We start from the raw sequence: 24,697 nt of genomic DNA on the forward strand, positions 1-24,697 counted from the left end.
TAGGCGCATTCCGTGACATGGAATTTCATTAGCATGAGCAGTTTCTGAGCTCTGGGCACAGTATCGTGCCTAAAATATCGGATTAAAACTGCAAAGTGGAAGGAAAGGAGGAGCTTTTTCTGCCTCCCCACTTCCAGCTACTGCACTCTCTGAAGACTGGGGAAGAGACTCTCTTAAGAATATCAGGGTGGTGGGAAGAAGGGGAAGTACTAGACCATGTGAAAAATGAGCACAAAATTTTAGCTGCAGTTCATCTTTGGCTTTGAATTCTTGTTATAAAAAAGGCATCTAGGCATTTCATTCTTGCGTCCATAACCTAGGTTTAAGGTGCCATTTACCGCCTAGCTTTCATATCTCAGTTTCTAATGCTGTTCTGTGAGAGGTAAACCACATTTCTCAGGATATATTTTTTTTTGGGGGGGGGGGGAGAACAATGGCACTAGTGGAAGCCAGTGCAGGGACTCCCACGAATACAATGGGGTTTTCTCCTGCCCACTCAGATGATAATAATAATACCCCCGCCCATCTGACTGGGCTTCCCCAGCCACTCTGGGCGGCTTCCAAGAAAATATCAAAATGCAGTGATGCATCAGATTGGGAAGAGTGCAGTGCTGCATTGTCCCATAAATGCACGATGTGTATTTAACCACATAGACCAAATAGTGCCACATCTCTGTGTTTAAAGAAGGGGTGGGGCTATTCATGTAAGCCTCAACTGCAGCAAGGATTTTAATAGCAAGAGAACGGAAAAGTGACATCATCCCCTCAAAGATCGAATGGCAAGCCAAATTGATAGAGTACTTACAATTAGCAAGGAGAACGGGCTCAGTAAGAGGAAACACAATACAAGAAGTAAATAAGGGTTGGTTTATAATTAAGGAATATCTCAAAGGGTACTGCAATAGTAAAAGTTTTCTGGCAGATATTGAATGAGCCTTGTAATCCAAAGTACATGTTAGATATAGTTAAATTAAGTTAACGAAAAACAGTGTTGTGTAACTGTGTAAATAAAAGTTTATTTGAAAATTAGTACAATGGGTATAGTCGGAAGTATCTTTTCTTTGCTGACTGAAATATGAGATATTACTATGTTTTTTACTCTATTCATACTTTTATTCTTCTTTCTTTTCTTTTTCTTTCTCCCCCTCCCTTTTTCTTTTTTGCTTTATTTTTGTTCTTTTGTATGTATACTCTAAATAATTTCTATGTTTGCTGGTATTGCATGTATTTTAAGACACTGCTTGTTCAATTAAATTAAAAAAAAAAAGCAGGAGTGGGGAACCCTATAAACTTTTATGTTGCCTCAGGATTAATATGCCTAAGGAAGGCTTATGTCAAAACGATATCTTTCTTCTTTTTAATGTTCATGTAGGCTGCAGTCCAATCCCCATTTACCTGTGAGCATGTCACGTAGAACTCAGCAGACGTTAATTTTTGTTAATAATCTTTGTTAATAACCGCATAAGAAGTAGCATAAACATAGCTGAAGCTTAAGGTTTATAACTATGTAAGAAAAGACAAGTATATGTTTTGTGTGTGCACGCATGCACGCATGTATATGATTGAAATCTCAACTCTATGAGATATACTATATATATGTACAGTCATACCTCGGGTTGCAGACGCTTCAGGTTGTGTTTTTTCGGGTTGCGGACTGCTGAAACCCGGAAATACTGGAATGGGTTACTTCCGGGTTTCGGTGGTCGCACATGTGCAAAAGCGCTAAATCACGCTTTGCGCATATGCAGAAGCACCGAATCGCAACCCAGGGGTGCGCAGACGCGGGTTGCGACTGCTGCGGGTTGCGGACATCCACTGTAATGTATTGTAAGACTATTAATAAAGCTTATTACATTGCAAAAAGAAAAAAGAAAGCAGACTTTTGTGTAGACAGCAACTCATACAACAACAGCAGGACTTCTGATATGGTATGTGGAAGGAAGTGCCAAAGGAGGCAGGCAGTCATGAGCTAGCCACTGTATATTCAAATATGATCTCCCCACCCACCCACCCGCTATATTCTGTACTCACCCCCAGTGCCAATGGCTCACCCCGATAAAACTTCTTCACTGATTTTGGCACAGAAGCATCAGACTCATCCCTCGAGGAGGGCCATGGTGGAGCAGTCAGAGTTGAATCCATGATGGTGTTTGTGGAGTGGGCTTCTGTAGACTTTCAAAACAGCAACTGTGTCAGGAAGAGGAGATCAAAAGGGAGAAAGAGAAAATAAGAGAGGGAGAGTGGGCAGTGAATTATTGCCCCCTTTTGGAATAATAATAATAATAATAATAATAATAATAATAATAATAATGGAGAGCAGTGATAACAAGAGCATCAACTGAACTTAGCACTCTCCTCCCAAGCAAACTGGGGAGTCCAAACTGCCCATTATCCTTCTGCTCTTAATGCTCAAAAACAGGATATTCATTCTGCTTGGGGTGAGGGCAGGGGGTGCTGAATGATAAAGGCTTTGTGATATTGCAGATTTGGAATTCTCCCATTCTGTTTCCAGGCACCTGCATTTCTCTGACTTGGATGCAATCCTGCACACCAGACACTGGAGTAATCAAGCTGGTGTTTAAGTTCTCTGGGATCCAAAATGAAGAAGCAAACAGGGTGGGCAGAGACTCCTCTTGGCAAAACCACCCACCTGCCTTCCCCTGCAGCCAAGGCACTGTTTTGCCAACCCTACCAATGCTGACACACACACACACACACACACCCCCCTCAAGCTGATCCCATACCTCTTTCTGGATTACACCCAGGGGCACCAATTGTGTCATAGGACACCAGGAATGCTGTGATCAATGTAAAAGGAGTCCTGGCCAAGTGGGCTGCTGGTTAGCTAGCAGGACTGAGCCAGAAGAAGAAGAAGAAGAAGAAGAAGAAGAAGAAGAAGAAGAAGAAGAAGAAGAAGGGGGGGGGGAAAGGGAAGTGAAAGGGAGCCCAGAGCAACATTTCCCCTAGCACGAGACAAAAGAGCTATACAGCAGCTCACATCCAGAAGCTTGCAATTCTTGGAAATGAAAAGCTCCATCAAGGGCAGCTATTCTTAGAAATGAAAAGGGCCATCGAGGGCAACCAGTTTTGGCTCCTTATCTTCTGCCTGCCAGTCCCACAGCTTGACTGAAGCTGGTGGCACAGTCCTATGGGTGCCTACTCAAAAGGAAGTCCTAAGTGAGCCCCTCGGAGCTTACAGAGCAGATCCGGACAGATGTTGCGCAATAGTGCAGAATTTGCTCAGTTCAGGTTTCATAGAATATAATCATAGAATCTGTAGTCCAACCCGAAGGAATATCAGATACAGCATCCAGGACAGATGGCTATCCAACTTCTGCTGGTTGGAAGGAGAGTCCACCACCTCTTGTGGGAGTCTGTTCCACTGTCGAACAGCTCTTGAGGTCAAAAAGTGCAAGGGGGGTGGTAGCTGGGTACACTTGCCCTGGGCTTTGGAGGGCCAAGCCAGCAAGGGACTATCTGCTTTTTTGTTTGAGTTTATAACTTTATTCTAACAAGACCCCACCCACCTCAGGCCTCACACAAGCTCTACACAGGCCTAGCACTGGATTGAAAATGGCTCTTGTTTATTGAAGCAAACATATACCCATGGGACATGAGCAGACACTGGCTTATTCTCCTGTTTAACTATCCCAGCTGCATCACATTAAGATGCAACACTCTTTTCACTGCTCCAGTTCATTGAAACCTTAACTTCTATAAGGGTCTCCCTTATTTTGCACGATTTGCCACCCACCCACAGCATTTTGCATTATTCATTCTGGTTTTTGTCAGTTGTGGGAAGGAGAAAGGGTCTTCGGGACTCCGAGGTCCTGTTCCACAGCTGCAGGAAACGTGAGAGAACCCACCCTTCTGGTTTCAGCTCTCTCTCTCTCTCTCTCTCTCTCTGTGTGTGTGTGTGTGTGTGTGTGTGTCTCAGCCAACAGAACTAGAAGCTTCTTCCTCTTTACCCGGAAAAGAACAATGTGTAAAATTATTGAGAAGGTTCATTTGTGCACAACACTATATTCAGGACTCTTGTGTAATTTGGGCTTACGTAGCATCATGCTTCAATCCCAAAATGTGGCCAGCTGTGTGTCATGTTGCAACCAACTTTCCATTAGAAATGCAGAAGTGAAACCAGGGACATGGGGTCGGGTGAGAGAAGCTAGAGTTTGGGAGGCAAAGCAAAATTGGACCGATTGTGGTAGAGCCATCTGCTTTGCATAGAATCATAGATCTGTAGAGTTGGAAGCAACCCCAGGATCATCTAGGATCAACCCCCTGCAATACATGCAGATTGTCCCGGGTTCAGTCCTTGGCCACTCCATGTAAGGCTGAGAGATCCCTGTTGGAAACCCTTTGAGAACCAGTGGCAGTCTCTTCTGGTCTCTACTCATCTGACTCAGTATAAGGTAGTTAACAGAACATAAGAAGAGGCTGTTGCATCAGGGCAATGGCCTATCCAGTCCAGCATCCTGCTCTTGCAGTGGCCAACCAGGTGGGAGCAGGATTCAAGCACAAGAGCACTTCCCCCTCCTGTGGTTTCCAGCCATTGGTATTCAGAAGCTTTGCCACCTCCAACTATAGCCATTGTGGTTAGTAGCCATTGATAGAGCTCTCCCTCCATGAATTTGGCCCTTGCAAGAATGTTACTTGCCCACAACTGGAAAGAAGCAGGTGTCCCAGTAAAGGAAGAATGGATACTTGTGGAATACAGTGGTACCTCAGGTTACATATGCAGGTTACATACGCTTCAGGTTACAGACTCCGCTAACCCAGAAATAGTGCTTCACGTTAAGAACTTTGCTTCAGGGTGAGAACAGAAATCGTGCTCCAGCGACAAGGCAGCAGCAGGAGGCCCCGTTAGCTAAAGTGGTGCTTCGGGTTACAAACAGTTTCAGGTTAAGTACGGACCTCCAGAATGAATTAAGTACTTAATCTGAGGTACCACTGAGTGCAGAAATAGCAAAAACTTACTGGAAGAATAAGAAATCAAGATAACAAATTGTTTATAAAAGAATGGAGATGGCTTATTGAATATTTACAATTCTAAACAGATAAAAACATCAGCAGGGTTATTGTAATATCCTGTAGTTTTATAAGAGTATCTATTTACAGTAGATAATTAAATGAGCGAGTTAAATGAATTTGGATATGCAGAAGACATTAAAAAATAAATTTAAGGAACTGCAGAAAGAGGGGGAGGGAAGTCAAATTTTGAAATGTTAAATTGATTGTAAAATGAATGAAATGTATAAATTTGAAAAGTATAAATAAAAACTTTTTTTAAAAAAAAGAATTTCCCCTCTGTTCCTGGGAGTCATCCCACTGGTCCTTGTAGCTGAGGGATGAGGCAACTGCTCCTGTCTGCCCCCCCCCCCCCCGGTGCTGCTGGACTACAACCTCCATCCCACCTGACCAATGAGCATGTTGCCTGGGACTGGGGAGAGCTGGAGTCCAGCAACAGGTGAGCCTGACAAATGGGGCTAGTAAGAACTGCCTTGGTGCTCACTGCAAATTACTTGCCAGGTAGAGTCTGCAGGCAGCTGGAGGAGAAGGAGAGGACACTGGAGGAAGAAAGAGCTGCGAGTGGAAGAGGGCCCTCTTCCCATCCTTCTTACCCCCTGGAAAAGTGAACAAGCCTGCCACACCTAGAACTGGGTGTTGAGGGTGCAGCTGAATGGAGCACAGCTGTGGGCCAGCTAAGGAAATACCATCCACCTTTGGGCTGCCCATAAAAATGCACTGTTTCCAGTAGTAATTCTCATTGTGAGACTTGTGGGTGAGCTGAGAGTTTGTTTGGAGCCTGAGTGAGAACCCAGAGGCCAAGAGAGAGGATGTGTGTCAGAAGGAAAATGAATATATGTTAGTAACTTGCCAATCAGAAGGTTGGCGGTTTGAATCCCCGCGATGGGGTGAGCTCCCGTTGCTCGGTCCCTGCTCCTGCCAACCTAGCATTTTGAAAGCACACCAAAGTGCAAGTAGACAAATAGGTACCGCTCCAGTGGGAAAGTAAACGGCGTTTCCGTGCACTGCTCTGGTTCGCCAGAAGCGGCTTAGTCATGCTGGCCACATGACCCGGAGCTGTACGCTGGCACCCTCGGCCAATAAAGCGAGAGTTGGCCACGACTGGACCTAATGGTCAGGGGTCACTTTACCTTTATTTTTATACGTAACTGCATTTTTGTAATATCTTAAGTTGTCTGTTGCTGCTTCCATTTTCTGTACATCGCTTATAGGTATATTTTTTACTAATTAAGTTGCATAGAAATGGATTATTTGATGGCCTTCAGCCTGGAGAGCATGGTGCTGATGACACCAAGGTTGTAGGTTCGAGCCCCATATGGGACAAACTGCATATTCCTGTATTTCAGGGGGTTGGACTAATTGATCCTCAGGGCCCCTTCCAACTCTACAATTCTATGATTATTTGTTCAATCAACTCCTGGAGGGCCACAGGTCAATCATCTCTGTTGGGGAGGGGGGAAAGATGCCATCAAAGACAGTTGCATCTGCAGGACTAGCAAGGGGTGGGTGATTCCCATCATCCCTGGCCATTCCTGTTGTTAGCATCTATCTGTCTCAGGAGACAATGGAAGGGTGTACCTTTGAGGATGAAGCTGGAGAGTTACAATGCCTGCTGTGGCTGTAGAGACCAAAACAGGACAGACCTATTTCATTGCAGGCGAGGCAGATGAAGGTGTCCAAATCTGCTGCTACAGGAGCACCATGCCTTCTGGACTCCTCCCAGCCGTTGTTCCTCTGCTGTGGATATATGACCTGAATGTCTCCACTTCCAGTCCTACCCCTGGTCTAATGATTTATCACAGCGATGGGGTAAAAATGAAGAGGGGGGCGGGGAGAAGCCGACGAAACGCAAACCAACAAAACTATGGTTGAGGTCAAAGTCACAGGGGCCAGAACAAAAAGTTGGCAACTGTGTTGGTCGTCCTGGTAACTGGGAGGCCAGAGATTTTCCCCTGGCAAGGCTAAGTGTAGAAACGGGCAGGAGGAGAGATGCTGTCCTTGTTTTTTTCCTCCGGCTGGTGGGAGGATTCAGACGGGAGAAGGGAAATCGGGGATGGGCTTACCCACCCCCAGCCCTGCTGCCAGCTGCAAAGCCGACTCACCGCTCAGCAAGCCCCCACCCCCTTTGCACGCACCTCCCAGCCCTCCTCTGAGCCAGACCCCACGGGAGACCGAGGGTGATTGACAGAAGAGAGGTCTGATCTGCTTCTCCGCCCGCGACGCCCATGGTCAAGCACACGTCACGCGGGCGGAGGACCCGGAGCGCAAGAGCTGCGGCTGCTACTCTTCTGCCAGCACATTCCTCCTAGCAAGTGGACATTATTATTAACTGACTCGTTGCCGGAAGAAATCGTAGGCGGCATCGTAAATCGGGAGCTGGTCAGGAGGTGGAGGGTGGGAGGGAAATCCCCATCCAGGGATTAGGGCGACCCCTGCGCAATTTGAGGCAGGTCGCAGCAAAAGTTGCCGGCTCTCACATGCCCAACGACAGCAGCAGCAGCAACAACGGCCCCACCTCCCCACTGAAAACTAAGCAGCTCAAAAGAGGAGATTGGGGGGAGGACGAGACTGGCTTTCTGCGTGGGAGAACTCTGAATTGAGTTTTGCAAAAGAACCGGTTCTAAAGGTACCGTTTACATTAGCAGCTTAAAAGGTCGTGGACCCCCCTGCTTCTGTTTAAAAAACTGCATCTGCACGGTGTTATTCACATCAGAGGGGGGGGTGGGGATGGCTTCACCTGACCCGTGCGACCTTTTTGGATTCTGGGCCCTGCAATGCCCACCCCACCCCCCAAAAACTCCTTTTCATGAAGCTGTCTTCCCCTGACTCAAATGTCATTCTTAGAAAGTGTTCACATCACAGTTTACTCCACATCCAGTTTCCTAGTCAGATTGATGTTTTGAGGTGGAGGGAGGGGGGGGGGAGGAGACAGGATCAGACAGAAGTCTTTGTGAAGAAACTACAGGATCACTATGATGACTGTAACTAGCATGATGGGAATGTGATTTCAAAAATCAACAGCAGGAGAACATTGGATGCGGAATAAATGGTAATGTGAACACACTTTAATATACCACTTTAAAAAAAACCACCGTCAAGCAGTATATATAGATTTTATGAAACCCTGAGAATTAAGAGATATAGTACTTTTTCACTTGCTCTGACTCAATTCTCTCCCCATCCTGCATCATCACAATGTTTTCTCAAAGCAACCTCATGCTGCCCTTGCCTTTAGAATCTTGAAAAACAGCCAATGAAAACAGAGTGGTGACACCTTCCAATTTTATTATATAGTAAGATATGATATGCAACTTATTCACAATATTTGAGTGGATAAATAAAATCATATACAGAAATAAATCCTCTCCATCAAATCTACAGGGTTTTTTTTAGTATCAAACACAGAGAAAGAAGAAATGACAGCAATGACATATGAGCAAATTTACTGGGGTGATAGGTGTGGGATGTAAACACAGGAGCAGTCAATGACAACATTCCTAGAGTGTACATGTTAGAACATGGGGAGGGATGTCTGTCCAGCAAGCAGGTAAACTTCCTGGGGACGGACTTCCTCCGCATGTGACCAGAGGTGGGTGTGGCCTCACCTGTGCAGGTAATGATAAAAGCACAGGGCAGGCAGCCACTCTCTCTCTCTTGCCTCTCTCTCTGCCATCTTCCTTCGATGAGGAAACATCTAAGGATGCCCTCTTGGCTCCCAGCCAAGAGAGGACAGTAATATCTTGCTACAAGATAGATTCTAACTGCATGTAACCTTTTAAGCCTGCCTACCTTCTGGGATCATATTGTGAACAGAACGTGAGTAAACTCTTTTATACTTTTATAAAGACTGTGTCGTGTCTTGTATTTTAAGAGGGAACAAAGGGGAAATTACCAGAGTAATTATTATAGAGGTTCTAGCGAACCTGTGCAAGCGTTACCGTTGCGAACTTAAAGGGGAATGTCTATAAACTCTGCTGATATTTTGGGAACTTGTTAGTACAAGTTGGATAAGGATATAATTAGTCAATATATCCTCTCCTGCACCCCAGAACATTCCCACAAAGGGTTATTGGGCCCAGTATTGTATATTTCTGCGTATTTTTGAAGGATTGCGTTGGATTGTGATTTTGAATTGAGTAGTATTTTTCTGAGTTAACTTCCTGGTAAGCACATGGTCCTTTGTTCCATTGTGCAGTGGGGATTAAGCACCCCCCCCTTCCCTCAGAGTTCACAGTGACCCAAGGCAGTGAAGAATTGTTTTGCAATTTTAGATTTTTGAGATTTTGATTTTAAAATTTTGAGAAATTTTGAAGAATTTTCAAATTTTTGGATTTTAAGATGGCTAGAGCAGCTTTTGATAGTGATGCAAAGCTAGGAATGCCTGTGCTGAATGAACACAATTTCATACACTGGAAGCAGCGCTTGATAGCATGTTTAGATTATAAGCACATTTTGGAAGCTTTAAACCCTCAACCTACGGGATCGTCTGAGGAAGCTTTAGCCGAGATAAGTGCTTGGAAACGCATGAACAGCAAAGCTAGACACATAATTTTGAGTGGACTTCGTGATGAGCAGCTATCATTAATAAATAGTACAGATGATGCATCTCAAATCTTAAGAGATATTGAGCGCGTGTATGGAGAATCTAGCATAAACTGCTTCAGAAACTTGGTGTGTAAATTAACCAGAGTGAGGATGAATTCAAAAGAGGAATTCACAGAGCACATCAACAAGTTCACTGAGATTATTCAGAGAATTGATTTGACTCCCAAAGCTTTTGATGAAGATACAAAGATAGCATTTTTGTTGTCATCACTTGGACCACGCTTTAGCGCATTTGTAAGTTTGATGGATCATAGACAAGGTCTGACTTTTAAAGACTTGATTGGTTATTTAAAAGAAGAATGCAGAGATAGAGCTGAATCTCCAGTGAGAAATGCTAGAAGCAAAGACAGTAGTTATGCATCTAGGCAATTTACAAAGTCCAAAGAGATGCCTAAGAAAGTGATTTGTTTCAATTGTAACAAAGAAGGACACATTGCAAAGAATTGCAGGGCTCCTAAAGCCAAGAAACCCCACCCCTTTGAGCCAAAAGGAGAAAAGAAGGGGAAATGCGAATGCACATGGCTACTGCAAGAAAGGAATTTAGCTGTCCAGAATCGTGAAAATAGACGTAATAAATGGATAATTGATTCAGGTGCCAGCTCACATTTTTCATATAAAGAGGACTATTTTAATGAGATAAATGATGAAGAAGGATCTGAAATTGAAATTGCAGATGGGAACATTGTTAAAGCAAAAGGTGCAGGTTCCATGAGTCTGAAATGCAATATAAACAATGAATGCATTGAGAACACAATCTCTAGAGTTTTGTATGTTCCAGAGCTGAGCTGCAATTTAATCAGCGTGTCCACTTTGGACAAGAAAGGTTTCCAGATCACATTTGGAAATGGAGAATGTAAAGTGACTAGAAATGGCAAAGTGTTTGCTCAAGCAAAGCTAATCAATGGTGTATATGAGCTTGATGTTTCAGAGAATCAGTCTGCAAAAGTGGCACATTCCAGCCAGAAGGATGAAGCAGATCTGGACCTATGGCACAGAAGGCTTGGACATAGAGACACCAACGTCATTCTGGATCTACAGAAAAGAGATCTTGTAAGAGGTTTGCAGGTAAAGCAGAGCAACAAAGCTCCAGCAAAGTGCATAAGCTGTATTACTGAGAAGGCTGTAAAACCTTCATTTCCACGTTGTGCAGAACAAAGAAGCAACAAAGTGCTTGACATAGTGCACACTGACATATGTGGACCCATGAATGTTCCCTCACTGGGAAAGAATAGATATATTTTAATATTTCTGGATGACTTTTCAAGATTTTGTGTTGTATATTTTCTCAAAGAGAAGAGTGAGACAGTGGACAAGTTCCAGGAATACATTGCCATGGTCAAGAACAAATTCCAGAGAGCTCCAGCTGTGCTAATGAGCGACAATGGAGGTGAGTACTGCTCAAATGAAATGCAGGCTCTCCTGGCCAAGGAAGGAATTGCACACGTAACCACAATTCCTTACACACCACAGCAGAATGCCATAGCTGAGAGAAAGTTTAGGTCCATTATGGACATGACAAGGTGCATGCTAAAGGATGCATGTTTGCCACAGAAGCTGTGGGCCGAAGGAGTGTACACATCGGTCTATTTGCAGAATAGACTGCCAACTAAAGGTGCAGAGCGCACACCATTTGAACTTTGGCATGGGAAAGCTCCCAATCTGTCGCACATACGTGTGTTTGGAAGTCCATGTTACTTCCACGTGCCCAAGGAACACAGACACAAGCTTGACTCCAGGGCAAAAGCAGGTATCCTTGTGGGATATGCCTCTGGAGGCAAAGGATACAGAATTATGGACTTACAAACTGGTAAGACAAATGCATACCATGCGGTTTATTTTGATGAATATGGAAAGGTAGACACTAAGAACACTGTTGTGGATTCTTCCGATGAGTCAGAAAGGACTCAAGAATTTGTATATTTCCCTTTTGAGACTCCACAAAGTACTAATCTGCCTTCGAGTGTTACAGCACCCCCTACAGGCGACGCAGAGGACCAGAACCCTGGCGGCACCAGAGACGAAGATGAGGATTCAGATGGGGACATGCCTGCGTTGGAGGAGGATGAGGAAGCTGATGCGGTCGCAGAACCAGAGGTCAGGCGCTCGTCCAGAACCAACAAAGGTGTCCCACCATTACGGTTGTCCTACTTTGCAGGGTCGGCGTTTCCACAAGAACCTTCCACTTGGGAAGAGATACAGGAGATGCCAGCTGCAGAAGCCAGTCTCTGGAGGAAGGCCGCGCAGGAGGAGATGGATGCACTGCATCAGAACAAGACCTGGACACTCACTGAGCTGCCTCCCGGTAAGAAGGCCATTGGCAGTAAATGGGTTTTCAAGGTTAAGAAGGGGTCAGAAGGAGAAGTGCAGCGCTACAAAGCTAGACTTGTAGCACAGGGATTTTCACAGCGTTTTGGTGAAGACTATGATGAAGTTTTTGCACCAACCGTGAGGTACAGCAGCGTAAGAATGCTTTTGAGCATTGCAGCCTCCAAGAAAATGAGAGTGAAACACATAGACATTGCTACCGCTTTTCTACATGGGCAGATTTCTGAAGAAATTTACATGAAGCAGCCTAAAGGTTTTGTGAAACCACATGAGGCACATTTAGTGTGCAAACTGCAGAAAGGACTTTATGGACTTAAACAGGCTGCTAGAGCCTGGAACCAGAAGTTGCATAAAATGCTGACGCAACTTGGGTACAAGCAAGGCGACGCTGACAAGTGCTTGTACAGTAAGTCAAATAATGGACAATTCTCATATATCTTAGCATTTGTTGATGACCTAATTATTGCCACAGCAAGTGAGAAAGACTATACACAGATAGTAAAACACCTTAGCAAAGAGGTGGAGGTCAAGGAGCTAGGAGATGTCCAGTACTACCTCGGGATCCAGGTGGAAAGAGAAGAGGACGGCTCATTTCTTCTCAGCCAAAGACAGAAGATCCACGAGCTGATTGAGCACATGCAGATGCAAGACGCACATCCAGTTGCTACACCGATGGCTACTGACTTCCTGAAGAATCAGCAGGATTCGAAGCAGTTGCCAGACAACAATGACTACAGGTCGGCGATTGGTAAACTTTTGTATTTAGTTACCACATGTAGACCTGACTTAGCAAATGCTGTGGGGATTCTTAGCAGAAAAGTGAATTCTCCCACTGAGCATGATTGGGCAGGTGTAAAGAGGGTGGTGCGATATTTGAAGGGTACCATGAATTGTAAATTAAGGTTACCAGCCGTCAGAGACCCTAAGTTGGTTGGGTATACTGATGCGGATTGGGCTGGGGATAATGCTGATTATAAATCAACAAGTGGTCATGTTTTCATGTTTGGTGATGGACCTGTTTCATGGGGCAGTTATAAACAGAGCTGTGTAGCATTATCTTCCACAGAATCAGAATACGTTGCAGCAACAGAAGCCTGCAGAGAGATCGCCTGGCTTGATCAACTCATAAAGGACTTTGGGTTGGTGAGAAAAGGGCCTGTCAGCTTGCTAGAGGACAATCAAAGTTGCCTGAAGCTGACGCAGAGTGAGAAGTTCCTGGCCAGAACAAAACACATTGGGGTTAAATACCACTACATACGCCAGATGATCCAGGATGGACTTGTGGAACTATCCTACTGCAGCACCCAAGAGATGACTGCTGACATCCTGACGAAACCCCTACCAAGAGAGAGTTTCCAGAATCTACGTGTCAAGCTGGGACTCTGGGTGGTTGAATAAAGTTGTTTATGTTTTGTGTATGTTGTATTGCCTGAGAAGGGGTATGTGGGATGTAAACACAGGAGCAGTCAATGACAACATTCCTAGAGTGTACATGTTAGAACATGGGGAGGGATGTCTGTCCAGCAAGCAGGTAAACTTCCTGGGGACGGACTTCCTCCACATGTGACCAGAGGTGGGTGTGGCCTCACCTGTGCAGGTAATGATAAAAGCACAGGGCAGGCAGCCACTCTCTCTCTCTTGCCTCTCTCTCTGCCATCTTCCTTCGATGAGGAAACATCTAAGGATGCCCTCTTGGCTCCCAGCCAAGAGAGGACAGTAATATCTTGCTACAAGATAGATTCTAACTGCATGTAACCTTTTAAGCCTGCCTACCTTCTGGGATCATATTGTGAACAGAACGTGAGTAAACTCTTTTATACTTTTATAAAGACTGTGTCGTGTCTTGTATTTTAAGAGGGAACAAAGGGGAAATTACCAGAGTAATTATTATAGAGGTTCTAGCGAACCTGTGCAAGCGTTACCGTTGCGAACTTAAAGGGGAATGTCTATAAACTCTGCTGATATTTTGGGAACTTGTTAGTACAAGTTGGATAAGGATATAATTAGTCAATATATCCTCTCCTGCACCCCAGAACATTCCCACAATAGGTTTGTTAACAGTTTGTGAGCAAGGCTTCTCAACAATGGTGACCCTCAAAAAACAACTCCCTGCAATGGAATTTGGAAGAAGAAACATGCCCAAGTGTCCCACTGAAATTGTGATTGAGACTTTATAAAATATAGCAGTAGTGTCAAGGTAACACTATGTATATTCCTCCTAATTACCATTTTCAGATTAGCAATGTCAGTACTACTGAGAATCTATCAAAAGTCAATTGCTAAGGGTTCCAGACAGCTTGCAAAACAGAAAACCACTTTTGCCTAGATCTCTTTGGTAGATATGAATTGATTTTAAAGATTCCCATTCATCCCTAGCTGGGCTTTAGGCATGTCATATATCACACCAAGTTTAGATTTTGATCCAAAATTTTAAAGTTCTGCTGGCTCAAGGCCATTCCCCATTGTCATCAGGGTTCTCCATGCCTCTTTATCTTAGTTCATGGTATACGTTGTCTTGGGCAGGTTATCCTTTTCATTGGAGATCTGTTAAGAAGTCTGTTTGGAATATATGTACATACGGATGAAAAAGTCTGACTCTTTCTGCTCTTGATTTTGAGGCAGGACTCCAGGACCATTACATGGAGGAAGTGACAATTCAGGTGTTCTCTGCATCCTTGCCAGAAGCCGGGAGATTGGCGGCATTAGCACTGTCCAGAATTGTGTTCTGGTAAACCACCACAACCTGAAGAAAGGAAGAAAATCAGCCTGGGAGAGTGTCGGTCCGCTGCTCAGCTTGTGAATAAAGGGGCAGAGTTTGGTAAACTATCTAAGGATAACAGGGTTGCTTAGTAGGGGCAGGGGCAGGCTATGTAGCCCAAATAGTGTCAGGGACCATGCTGAGAAGGTCTGTACTGAGGAGAAATGGTGGAAGCATCCCCCTGCTCCTGATCCGGATCCTGAATCTTCCCAAGAGCAGGAGGACAGAATAGATTTGGAACAGTGGTTTGCAGAGGGACATAGTTCAGAAGACAGAAGCTGGGAAATACTGGATGGGGAAGAGCTAGGAGAAGAAACACTGGGGGGGAGAAAGAGAGAGAGTTAACAGATTCACTGTCCCTGGAAAGCATTCCTCCGCTCAACCCAAGGTCAAGAAGAGCTAAGAAAGTGGCAGAGCAGAAAGCACACAAAGCACAGAGGGTGCAAGATCAGATTACAAGAAGTAGAAGTGACGTGGTTTAATAGGGATGAAAGGGGGTGGGATCCTTAATTGGGAGCACCGCCATTTCTAGGAGATGGGATTTTTGTTCTCTCGCTGTGATTATTAAAGTTTCTAACTGGTAAGAAGACTCCTTTCCCTTTGTTCTGCTTATCTACTGCCAAGGTGGAGAGGAAGCTGATTCCCTGAAGGCTGACAAATAGCTATGTCCTCCAATACCTCACCGTCACCCGCCAGCCCTGAATATCATATTTGACATCATGTGTAAATCTCAGAGCTGGTATCCAGACTATGGACTCTGCCATTTTGCCCCCTAAAAGGTCTAAATTCTGAATGACGATGTTGCACAATTTCTTAGATTTTGCATAGTATTGTGCAGTTTTCCATAATTTTTGCTATTCATGGGGAGAGGCAAGGGACTAGGGAGGGTATCCCACCTCTGAACACCAGAAATGTTGTTGAACCTCATTTCTGGCCTCAACATTTTTTTTAAGCATTACTCACACACCATCAGTCTTATCTAAGCAGCTTTATGAGCTAAAAAAGGGGTGACAAACTGCATCCTTATCTCTCCCGCCCCATTGGGCAGAGTTTGACAGGTGAGCGAGGTAACCCACCTGTCAATGGCATGATGTCAAAATGTCAGGTGACCCATTTTTGCCTGCTTGGACAATCAGCTGATCATGAAGATTTGCAAAGCTCTGCATGTGGAACTGTTCAAGCCCGACAATCAACTGATTGCCCAGAATAGCAACAGCCTAGAAAGCTGCCTGCAGAGAAGTCATTCACTCAGAGGTTTGGCTCAAATATTATTTCCCCTACAATGAGGAACTGGGAAGTGCAATCTGAAATGCCTTCATTTTAACTGAGCACTTGTCATTTCCAAAATGTGTGCAAATAGACACATGTCCCAGAGTACAGGTGGGAGGATTTAAGTTCCACAGTTCTGAGAATAAGGTCATTAATTTCTGGTTAAATGCTAGCTTCTCCACAGTGGCAAGCTGGTTGTGAGCATCCCAGATGAAGAATTGCAACCCTGATGTGGAATACTATTTGGACAACAACCCCTACCCCTTACGAGACAGGAGAGCAAGCAATCCCACCTCCAGAATCCCCACTCGTTTGCTTGGATTGCCAAACTCCACTCCCTTTCTAATGTTACCGTTTCTGTGTGGGTTTTCAAGCACACCGTCTTGCACCCAAAGGCAGCAGTGGAGATGGAGATGCAGAATTCGAGGATGGTGAATGCCAGGTGAACAGCCATCATTCCAGACAGTATATTCTGTGAATGAAAGATATGTCCCGATCGCAAGAAATTGCTCTTCTTTACCACATATATCTATGTAAATAAGGAGGCAGGCAGGTGGAGGCTGGCTGAGCCGGTGCTTTGTTCCACCTAATGGACCAGCTTCCATTGATCCCCCACTTGCTCCTTGGCCATGTTACTGTGAGTTTTTGAACTAGAAACACCATATTGAATGCTTGCTGTTCCACCTCGGCCCCTTGCACCTTTCTTTCAGGGTGCAAATGGCCTGCAAGTGGTTCTGAAGTTTTTAATATTTGATGTTTTATCTCATTTTTAACATTCTGTTGGGAGCCTCCCAGAGTGACTGGGGAAACCCAGACAGATGGGCACGGTATCAATACATTATTATTATTATTATTATTATTATTATTATTATTATTAATTTATTTTCGTCATCATCATCTTGCCAGGACATGTCCTCACCTCAGGGATGACTTTGGTTTCGTAACACCTACGAGCCAGCTTTGTATCAAGGTTCCTGCACCAATACCTGGCATGAAACTCCAGGCCTGAAATAGCCAAAGATGCAGAAAGGATGATAATCCCAAGGCCAGCAGCTATGGCACTCACCACATTCAATCCCAGCATGCTCTTCACCTACAGATGGAGAAGAAAAACCATTGTGTCTCTGGCCAAAGACCCTGATGAGAGTGAGCACCTTTAAGAACGGCCTTCAAGATGAGGTCCCCACTGTGCCCTCAAGACACCTGCCAAGGCCCCCTGTCCTTTCCAGATTGTATTTTTTTTACAGTTAGGTTCTTTGGCCTATTGTTCACTGAGGGATGGAACAGGGCTGTCTGTTCCCCCCAGCACTCACTGTTTTATTTGTTTGCAGGGTATACATACATTGACAGTTGTTTAGGGCCTTCTCAGTAGTGGCACCCTCCCTGTGGAACGCCCTCCCTTCGGATGCCAAGGAGATAAATGATTACACAACTTTTAGAAGACATCTGAAGGCAACGCTGTATCGGAAGGTTTTTTATGCTTGATGTTAATATTGTGTTTGTAGACATGCTGTAAGCCACCCAGGGTGGCTGGGGAAACCCAGCCAGATGGGCGGGGTCTAAATAATGAAATTGTTGTCGTTGTTGTTTAGGGCCAGAATTCTGAGCATCGCCAGCGTTTCTGTGAGATGGGTACTTTGTGGTGTTCACGACAGTTTCTTGTATTTTCAAGTGTGCTCCCAGGCCCCAAAAAGGTTGGCAACCCAAGCCTTAAGGTACTTAACCCAGGCCCGTTCTTTGTGTGTGCCAGGAGGATTTCAAAGAAGATCCCTCTGGTTCCTGGCTTATAAAAACTTGGAGGAGATCTTTTGGCATCTGAACCCTTTAAACTGGTTTTCTTATATAGCCAGCCTATTTACATATGCATGAACACGAGTCTTTATCTGGAACAATCTCTGGGTGTTCTGTATGTCACGGTGGGGGAGGATAATATGTTGTCACTCAACGCAACACATCACTCCTGATGAGTGGCTGTTGGGCTGGTGGCAGTTGAAGTCCAGCAACATTGGGGGTGGAGGCACAGATTCCCCATCCTTGACCTGTATAACTCCAACATGTCTCTTTGGCCCACCCCAGTTGCCAGGCCCCATTAAGATAGCAACCTCTAAGCAATGAACTGCGTTTTACAAGGCAGCCTCAGAACCCCAAGTCTAGGAAGTGTCCTTAAACGGCAAGCAACACAGGTCACAAATTCTCTATTTCTTTTTCATCAGACTCCTCACATCACACCATCCCATAAGAGGTTAGTCACCAGCGGCTTCTTGGGGTTGCTAGCAGCTGCCACAGACAGGGATCCTGAAATGACGTACTGCAAGAGACAGACGGAGAGACAGAGAGAAATAAGGGGCAATGAACTAATCTCAAATGGACTGACTGTCTGGTTCTGTCTACTAGATCATAATCAGAGGCACTTGCAGAGGAAGGGGTGCGGTGGGTGTCATCCCTGGGGGGGGGGGTACACCGCCACGCCGCCACCCCTAGGATGCTCAACCCGCCCCTGGGAGCACAACATGCACGCTGCTCCGGGTGCCAGAGCAGCTAGCTCCGCTTCTGATCAGAGGACTGTTAGATTGGGCATCATCTGACTTTCTTCAAATGAAAAGCACTGTTTGGGTGAACAGATCCACTTAAATCAGGAGATTTTTCCATCAGGGGTCTGTGTTCAACAAAAAAACTGTTTCCATGCTCTCTGGTAACTGCTGCAATGCTTGTGAAAGCCTGGCAGAAACTTCAGCTGTTCTAAAAGAATGTTGTTCTGATGCTGGATGGTTGACCAGGACTAGCTAAATAGAACATATTGCACCGTTCTTAACAAGCTGTGGATCTACACACGGGGCGAGGGGGTGCTATAAATATTTTCCGCCCTATAGGACGCACTTTTTCCCCTCCAAAAATGAAGGGGAAATGTGTGTGCGTCCTATGGGCCAATGCAGGCTTTCGCTGAAGCACCGACCCCTCTCGCTCTCCAGGCTTCAGGAAGCTATCCGCAAGCCGGGCGCGCAAGGCTTGCGGGCAGCAGCCTGCAGCCCAAAGCACGGGGCAAGCTGCAGAGCCCGCCCCGTGCTTCGGGCAGATGTCGGCAAGCCTTGCGCGCTGGGCTCACAAGGCTTGCAGGCAGTAGCCTGTTCTGGGGGCTGGGGTCGGGGGAAGCTCGGCCTGGGGGGGGGGAATAAAAAAAAATCTTTATTTCTCCCCCCAAAAAACTAGGTGCGTCCTATGGGGCGGTGCGTCCTATGGGGCGAAAAATACGGTAAGTCAGAAATCACAGGGGCCTCCAAACTTTTTCAGCAGGGGGCCAGCCCACTGTTCCTCAGACCTAGTGGGGGCCCAGACCATATGGGGGGGATGAACGAATTCCTATGCCCCACAAATAACCCAGAGATGCATTTTAAATAAAAACACACATTCTACTCATGTGAAAACACACTGATTCCTGGACCGTCCGTGGGCCGGATTTAGAAGGCGATTGGGCCGCATCCAGCCCCCAGGCCTTAGTTTGCCTATCCATGAATTAGATCATTATAACAAGGGGGGAGGACTATGGAAAATCATATTTAAATATTTCCTGCTCTCTGGCACCATCTGGTGTTGAATGTTTATAGCGCATTCAAATCATTGTTTACTAATACAGCTGAGTTCAATGACCAAGCACAGTTTGAAGCGTTGGTTCTTAAGGCCCTAATGGTTTGGGACTCAAGCATCCAACAGCCATTGCCTCCATGACCTGCTTGCAGGCTTCCCAGAGGCATCTCGTTGGCCAGTGTGGCAAACAGGACACTGGACTGGATAGGCTTTTGGTCTGACCCAGCACACTCTTCCTATGTCCTTAGTTAGACCTGCCTGCTTTGGGCAGCCATTCAGCAAATGCGGAGCAGAAGGCAGGTTTCAAAACACAGCACTAGCACAGGAATTATTTGACAGAACAAAGGTGAATCCTGTCAAACTTCTCTTAGGCACAAATATGAAGAATTACCGGGATTCCTGTCCAATACGGGGTCATTATGACTGCATAAAGCAAGAAGTCATTAGACGCAACATTCATCACAAGCCCAAAAGCCATTCCTGTGATGCCTATGAGTATTTGAGTGATCTGCAAAGAGAGAATTAAACATGATGTTACCCTGATCTTGTTCATCCTTGACGATATAAGTACAATTTGCTCATGACAAGTTCCCTGAATGATGATAAACTTCAGCAGGTGGGGAGGGAGGTGGGTGACATTTTCCCTTTTGAAATATGGAAACATTTTTTGACTAGTGGAATCTTAAAGACTCGACACTTTTATTATGGCATAGGGTAAATTAAATAGTTTTAATGCAACTGTCCCTCTGAAAATGATCTGATTTGCTGCAAGAAAACAGATTCAGATCCTGTACAGATTTAGCAGGATGTTAGCAGCAGGTCACCTTAACTGAGATCTGTTTTGTGCATTTTGTACCTATCACAGTGGATACATTGATGTTCATATCAGCCTTTGCTCACACAACAATTGCTCACCAATTGTCCCGGTGGCATATTAGCTGCTTGGCTACGGTCAAGGTACTGATACCAGGAGACCTAAAGGATTGCCCCACCCATTATATACCAAACCAATCACTGCATTCTGCATTCTGCTCCTGCAAGTACCATCACACCTGGAGATCTTCCAAATCATGTACAGATCAAAGCTTTAGTGTGTCGACACTTCCCTTTGGAACTTCCTCCCATTAAATATCAGTCGGGCACCATCCCTAGGGCCTTTTCAGGAGCTTCTGAGGACCTTCATTTCCCTTTTTTAATTTTTAATTTTGTTTTCCAACAAACCTTTTAGAATGAGATTCCCACCGCACCCTTTACAGTGGTACCTCTGGTTACGAACTTAATTCGTTCCAGAGCTCCGCTCTTAACCTGAAACTGATCTTAACCTGAGGTACCACTTTAGCTAATGGGGCCTCCCGCTGCCACCACGCTGCTAGCTCACAATTTCTGTTCTCATCCTGAGGTAAAGTCCTTAACCCGAGGTACTACTTCTGGGTTAGCAGAGTCTGTAACCTGAAGTGTCTGTAACCCGAAGCGTTTGTAACCCAAGGTACCACTGTATCTGTATTGCATTTGGAATGTTTTGCTGCTGTTTTTTTGATGATTTTATTATCCATCGCTTTGGGATGTTTCATGGGAAATGATGATAATTTATTACTTGTACCCTGCCCATCAGACTGGGTTGCCTCAGCCGCTATGGGCAATGCCACCATAGACAAAACCAAATAAATAAAATACACACATTGGAAACCAAATTGAGGATTGTGCATTTGGCAGTCTGAATATTGGGCAAAGGAAGCAAAGGAGCACAGCCATGTTGTTTGCCTTCCACCTTGTTCTCTCTCCCCCTTGGGTGAACAGGCATATTTTCATGGGGCTCCACCCCAACCTTCAAATTTAGTACAGTCATACCTCTTGTTACGTTACTTCCGGGTTACTTCCGGGTTTCACCACTCACACATGCACAGATGCTCAAAATGACGTCATGCGCATGCACAGAAGCAGCGAATCGCGACCTGCGCAGATGCGGGTTGTGTTCTGTTCATGTTGCAAACGGGGCTCCGGTACGGATCCCGTTCGCAACCAGAGGTACCACTGTATTTTGCCCCACAGACAGATAACTCTGCAAGCTCTGTTCCCACAACTCTCAGCCCACCCCTTTACGGAACCCTAAAACTTATAAGGAGTGGGAATAATTGGCTCCATTCCCTAAGCCGGAGGGCTACTCCCCCTGCTGATGCCAAAATGTTCCTTTTCATGAATGGGCAGGCCCACCTCTTAGCAGTGCCCTCATTGCATGTTGGGATGCACATGCTTCCCTTCCATTAAGTCAAGGCTGGGAAACCTGCAGCCCTCCAGACATTGCTGGACTCCAACACCCATCAGCACGTCAGCATGACCAATGGCCAGAATAATGGAAGTTCCAGTCCAGCAAAATCTGGATGGTCCACAATCCAGTTTTACACATTCTTAGCAGTGCTGCAAGCTAATTCACCATTCTGATCTTACTCCAGAGGAACCCAAAGGTGCCCTGGATACTGCCTGAGAAGCATCGCTCTCAAGCTGATTGGGGAAGAAAGCCCCCAAAAGAGACAGTTATTGGCGCAGGGCAGACATGGTGGACTCAAACACTGCCACTCCTGTTTGTTTGCACTCACCCCCAGTGCCAGCGGCTCCCCGGCATAAAATTTCTTCAGTGGCCTCTGCAGAGAAGGACTGGCCCCAACGCTGGAGAAAATCTGAGGATGTTGGGTCACAATCTGAGTTGGAGGCCCTGCTCCAGAGCCCTCTGGACCTATGGGTGTCTCAGAAAGCTTGTGGGGCACGATCTGAGTTGAAATAATAGTTCTCGAGCCCCCTGGATCCATGGAGGCCAATTTCTAGTCTTAACTGCCTCTCTGGGAAACAGAGAAGATAAAGAGACATGAGGATAGAGTGGGAAAGGAGAGCAAGGCGCACAGAAAGAAATGGTGAAGAGTCACATTTTGGAAGCGGCAAAGTATTTAGAGCCTGGATCTAGAAAAGCAGTGGTTCAGCTTTTCTCCAGATGGAGATGCAAAGTGCATCATTACGGCTTCTGGAAATGTTTCTAGAACAATTTGTACTTAGGTCCCAGCTTTCCTCCTAGGCCCACATGAACTACTACTACAGTGGTACCTCAGGTTAAGTACTTAATTCATTCCGAAGGTCCGTTCTTAACCTGAAACTGTTCTTAACCTGAAGCACCACTTTAGCTAATGGGGCCTCCTGCTGCTGCCGTGCCACCGGAGCACGATTTCTGTTCTCATCCTGAAGCAAAGTTCTTAACCTGAGGTACTATTTCTGGGCTAGCGGAGTCTGTAACCTGAAGCGTATGTAACCCAAGGTACCACTGTACTACTACTACTACTACTACTGCTACTACTATACCCCACCCACCTGGCTTGTTTCTCACGGATTTGCATTTTCAAAGAATCATAGATTTGTTGAGTTGGAAGGGACCCGAGGGTCATCTAGTCCAACCCTAGCAAAAAATTTGTTCCGATTTAGAGCTAAAGAGGCGGTTTTCCCTGGGAAAGGAGCAGGGCAAGGGGGAAACCATTCTTTCTAGTCACAGGACAAGCGGAAGTCCATCATTTCCATCATTTAAAAACGTGCGCCTCAAGTCATCTACACGCTGCGCAAAGAGTGAGGTGGCTGCTTGGCAACCCAGGATGTTTGAGCGTTTCGTAGAAACAGGGAGGGCGTGGCTTTCGTCTCCCCCGCCCCAAAGCCGGCACAAATCATCCCAGCCTCCGGCACCTTCCTCTTTCCCCCTAGTAAGCCCCAAGGCTTCTGTAGCGCCTCCCTTAACTGTGCGTTACTCCTTTTGCCAGAAGATGGGACTGAGAAGCAAGCGGGATTATGGAAGAGAATCCGGGAGACAGTTCCTTCATCTTGCAAAAGCCAGGGATGAAACCCCTACAAATTGCACCCCGGCGCGCCCTGAGCTTTGGGCACCCCGTTCCCTTCCCTTACCACCTCCGGGTCGTGTCAGCAGACGCAGATCTTGGAGAGGCTGCACGAAGCGAGCGAGCTGAAGAGCTGCCTCGGCCAAATAGGCTGTTGCTGGCTGAACGTTGCAACAGCAGAGACAGAGACAGAAAGACAGGATCAACATCTTAGCCACCTCCCTTGAAAGCATGTAGTTAGGGAATTTAAGCGTCTGCCTTTAATGGCTTTGTAGATGATACAGGGATGGCCCCCAGAGGCGCGCGTAGCCTGTATGGGAATAGAGGCTTTTAGTGTTGGTGCTCCAGCTCTCTGGAATGAATTGCCAGCCAAAATCCTCATAAGGCTTGGTTTTCAGACCCTTGATCGTCTTCGTCACCCTTCTCTGCACACGTTCCAGTTTGTCAACATCCTTCTTAAATTGTGGTGCCCAGAATTGGACACAGTATTCCAGGTTTGGTCTGACCAAGGCAGAATAGAGTGGTACTATTAGTTCCCTTGATCTGGACACTACAGTGGTACCTCGGGTTAAGAACTTAATTCGTTCCAGAGGTCTGTTCTTAACCTGAAACTGTTCTTAACCTGAGGTACCACTTTAACTAATGGGGCCTCCCGCTGCTGCCGCACCATCGATTTCTGTTCTCATCCTGAAGCAAAGTTCTTAACCCGAGGTACTATTTCTGGGTTAGTGGAGTCTGTAACCTGAAGCGTCTGTAACCTGAAGCGTCTGTAACCCGAGGTACCACTGTATCTTCTGTTGATGCAGCCTAGAATAGCATTAGGTTTTTTTGCTGCTGTATTGACTCTTGTTAAGCTTGTGGTCTATTAAGACCACTAGGTACTTTTCATTACTGGCATTCCAGGTATCCCCATCTTATATTTGTGCAGCTGCTTATTCCTGCCTAAGTGTAGAAATTTAACATTTGTTCCTGTTGAAATTCATTTAGTTAGTTTTGCCCTGTTCTTCAATCTGTTAAGGTCATCTTGAATCCTGATTCTGTCTTCTGTGGCATTAGCTACCCCTCCCAGTTTGGGAGTCAACAATGGATTTACTTGGTCAGATTATTCTTAAAATAAAATAAGCCCTACCCTTTTCACAGGCAGTAAGGCGAGCAAATTTTCTGCACAAAGTCCCGCCTTTGCTACTAACTTTGAAGGGTATGCTAAAATTCTACCTTTCTCCTTTTCTTTTCTTTTCTTTTCTTTTCTTTTCTTTTCTTTTCT

The 24,697-nt window shown here is 45.6% G+C and overlaps 1 protein-coding gene across 1 annotated transcript in view; it reads right to left on the reverse strand.

Moving 5' to 3' along the window:
- LOC309347160 (uncharacterized protein) overlaps positions 1-23,615 on the reverse strand; it is a 31,204-nt gene extending 7,589 nt beyond the window's left edge. Inside the window, exons 1-7 of the mRNA XM_081871501.1 lie at positions 23,501-23,615; positions 22,162-22,401; positions 19,959-20,075; positions 18,237-18,293; positions 16,905-17,078; positions 16,338-16,457; positions 2,032-2,172 (exon numbers count right to left, since the gene is read on the reverse strand). Coding sequence (XP_081727627.1) covers positions 2,032-2,172; positions 16,338-16,457; positions 16,905-17,078; positions 18,237-18,293; positions 19,959-20,075; positions 22,162-22,371 — 819 coding nt within the window. The 5' untranslated portion in view covers positions 22,372-22,401; positions 23,501-23,615. The remainder of the gene's footprint in view (positions 1-2,031; positions 2,173-16,337; positions 16,458-16,904; positions 17,079-18,236; positions 18,294-19,958; positions 20,076-22,161; positions 22,402-23,500) is intronic.
- Between the last annotated feature and the right edge of the window lie 1,082 nt (positions 23,616-24,697).

Source organism: Podarcis erhardii (genome assembly GCF_964252035.2).
Source record: "Podarcis erhardii genome assembly, chromosome: 7".
In the NCBI taxonomy this organism is placed as follows: Eukaryota; Metazoa; Chordata; class Lepidosauria; order Squamata; family Lacertidae; genus Podarcis; species Podarcis erhardii.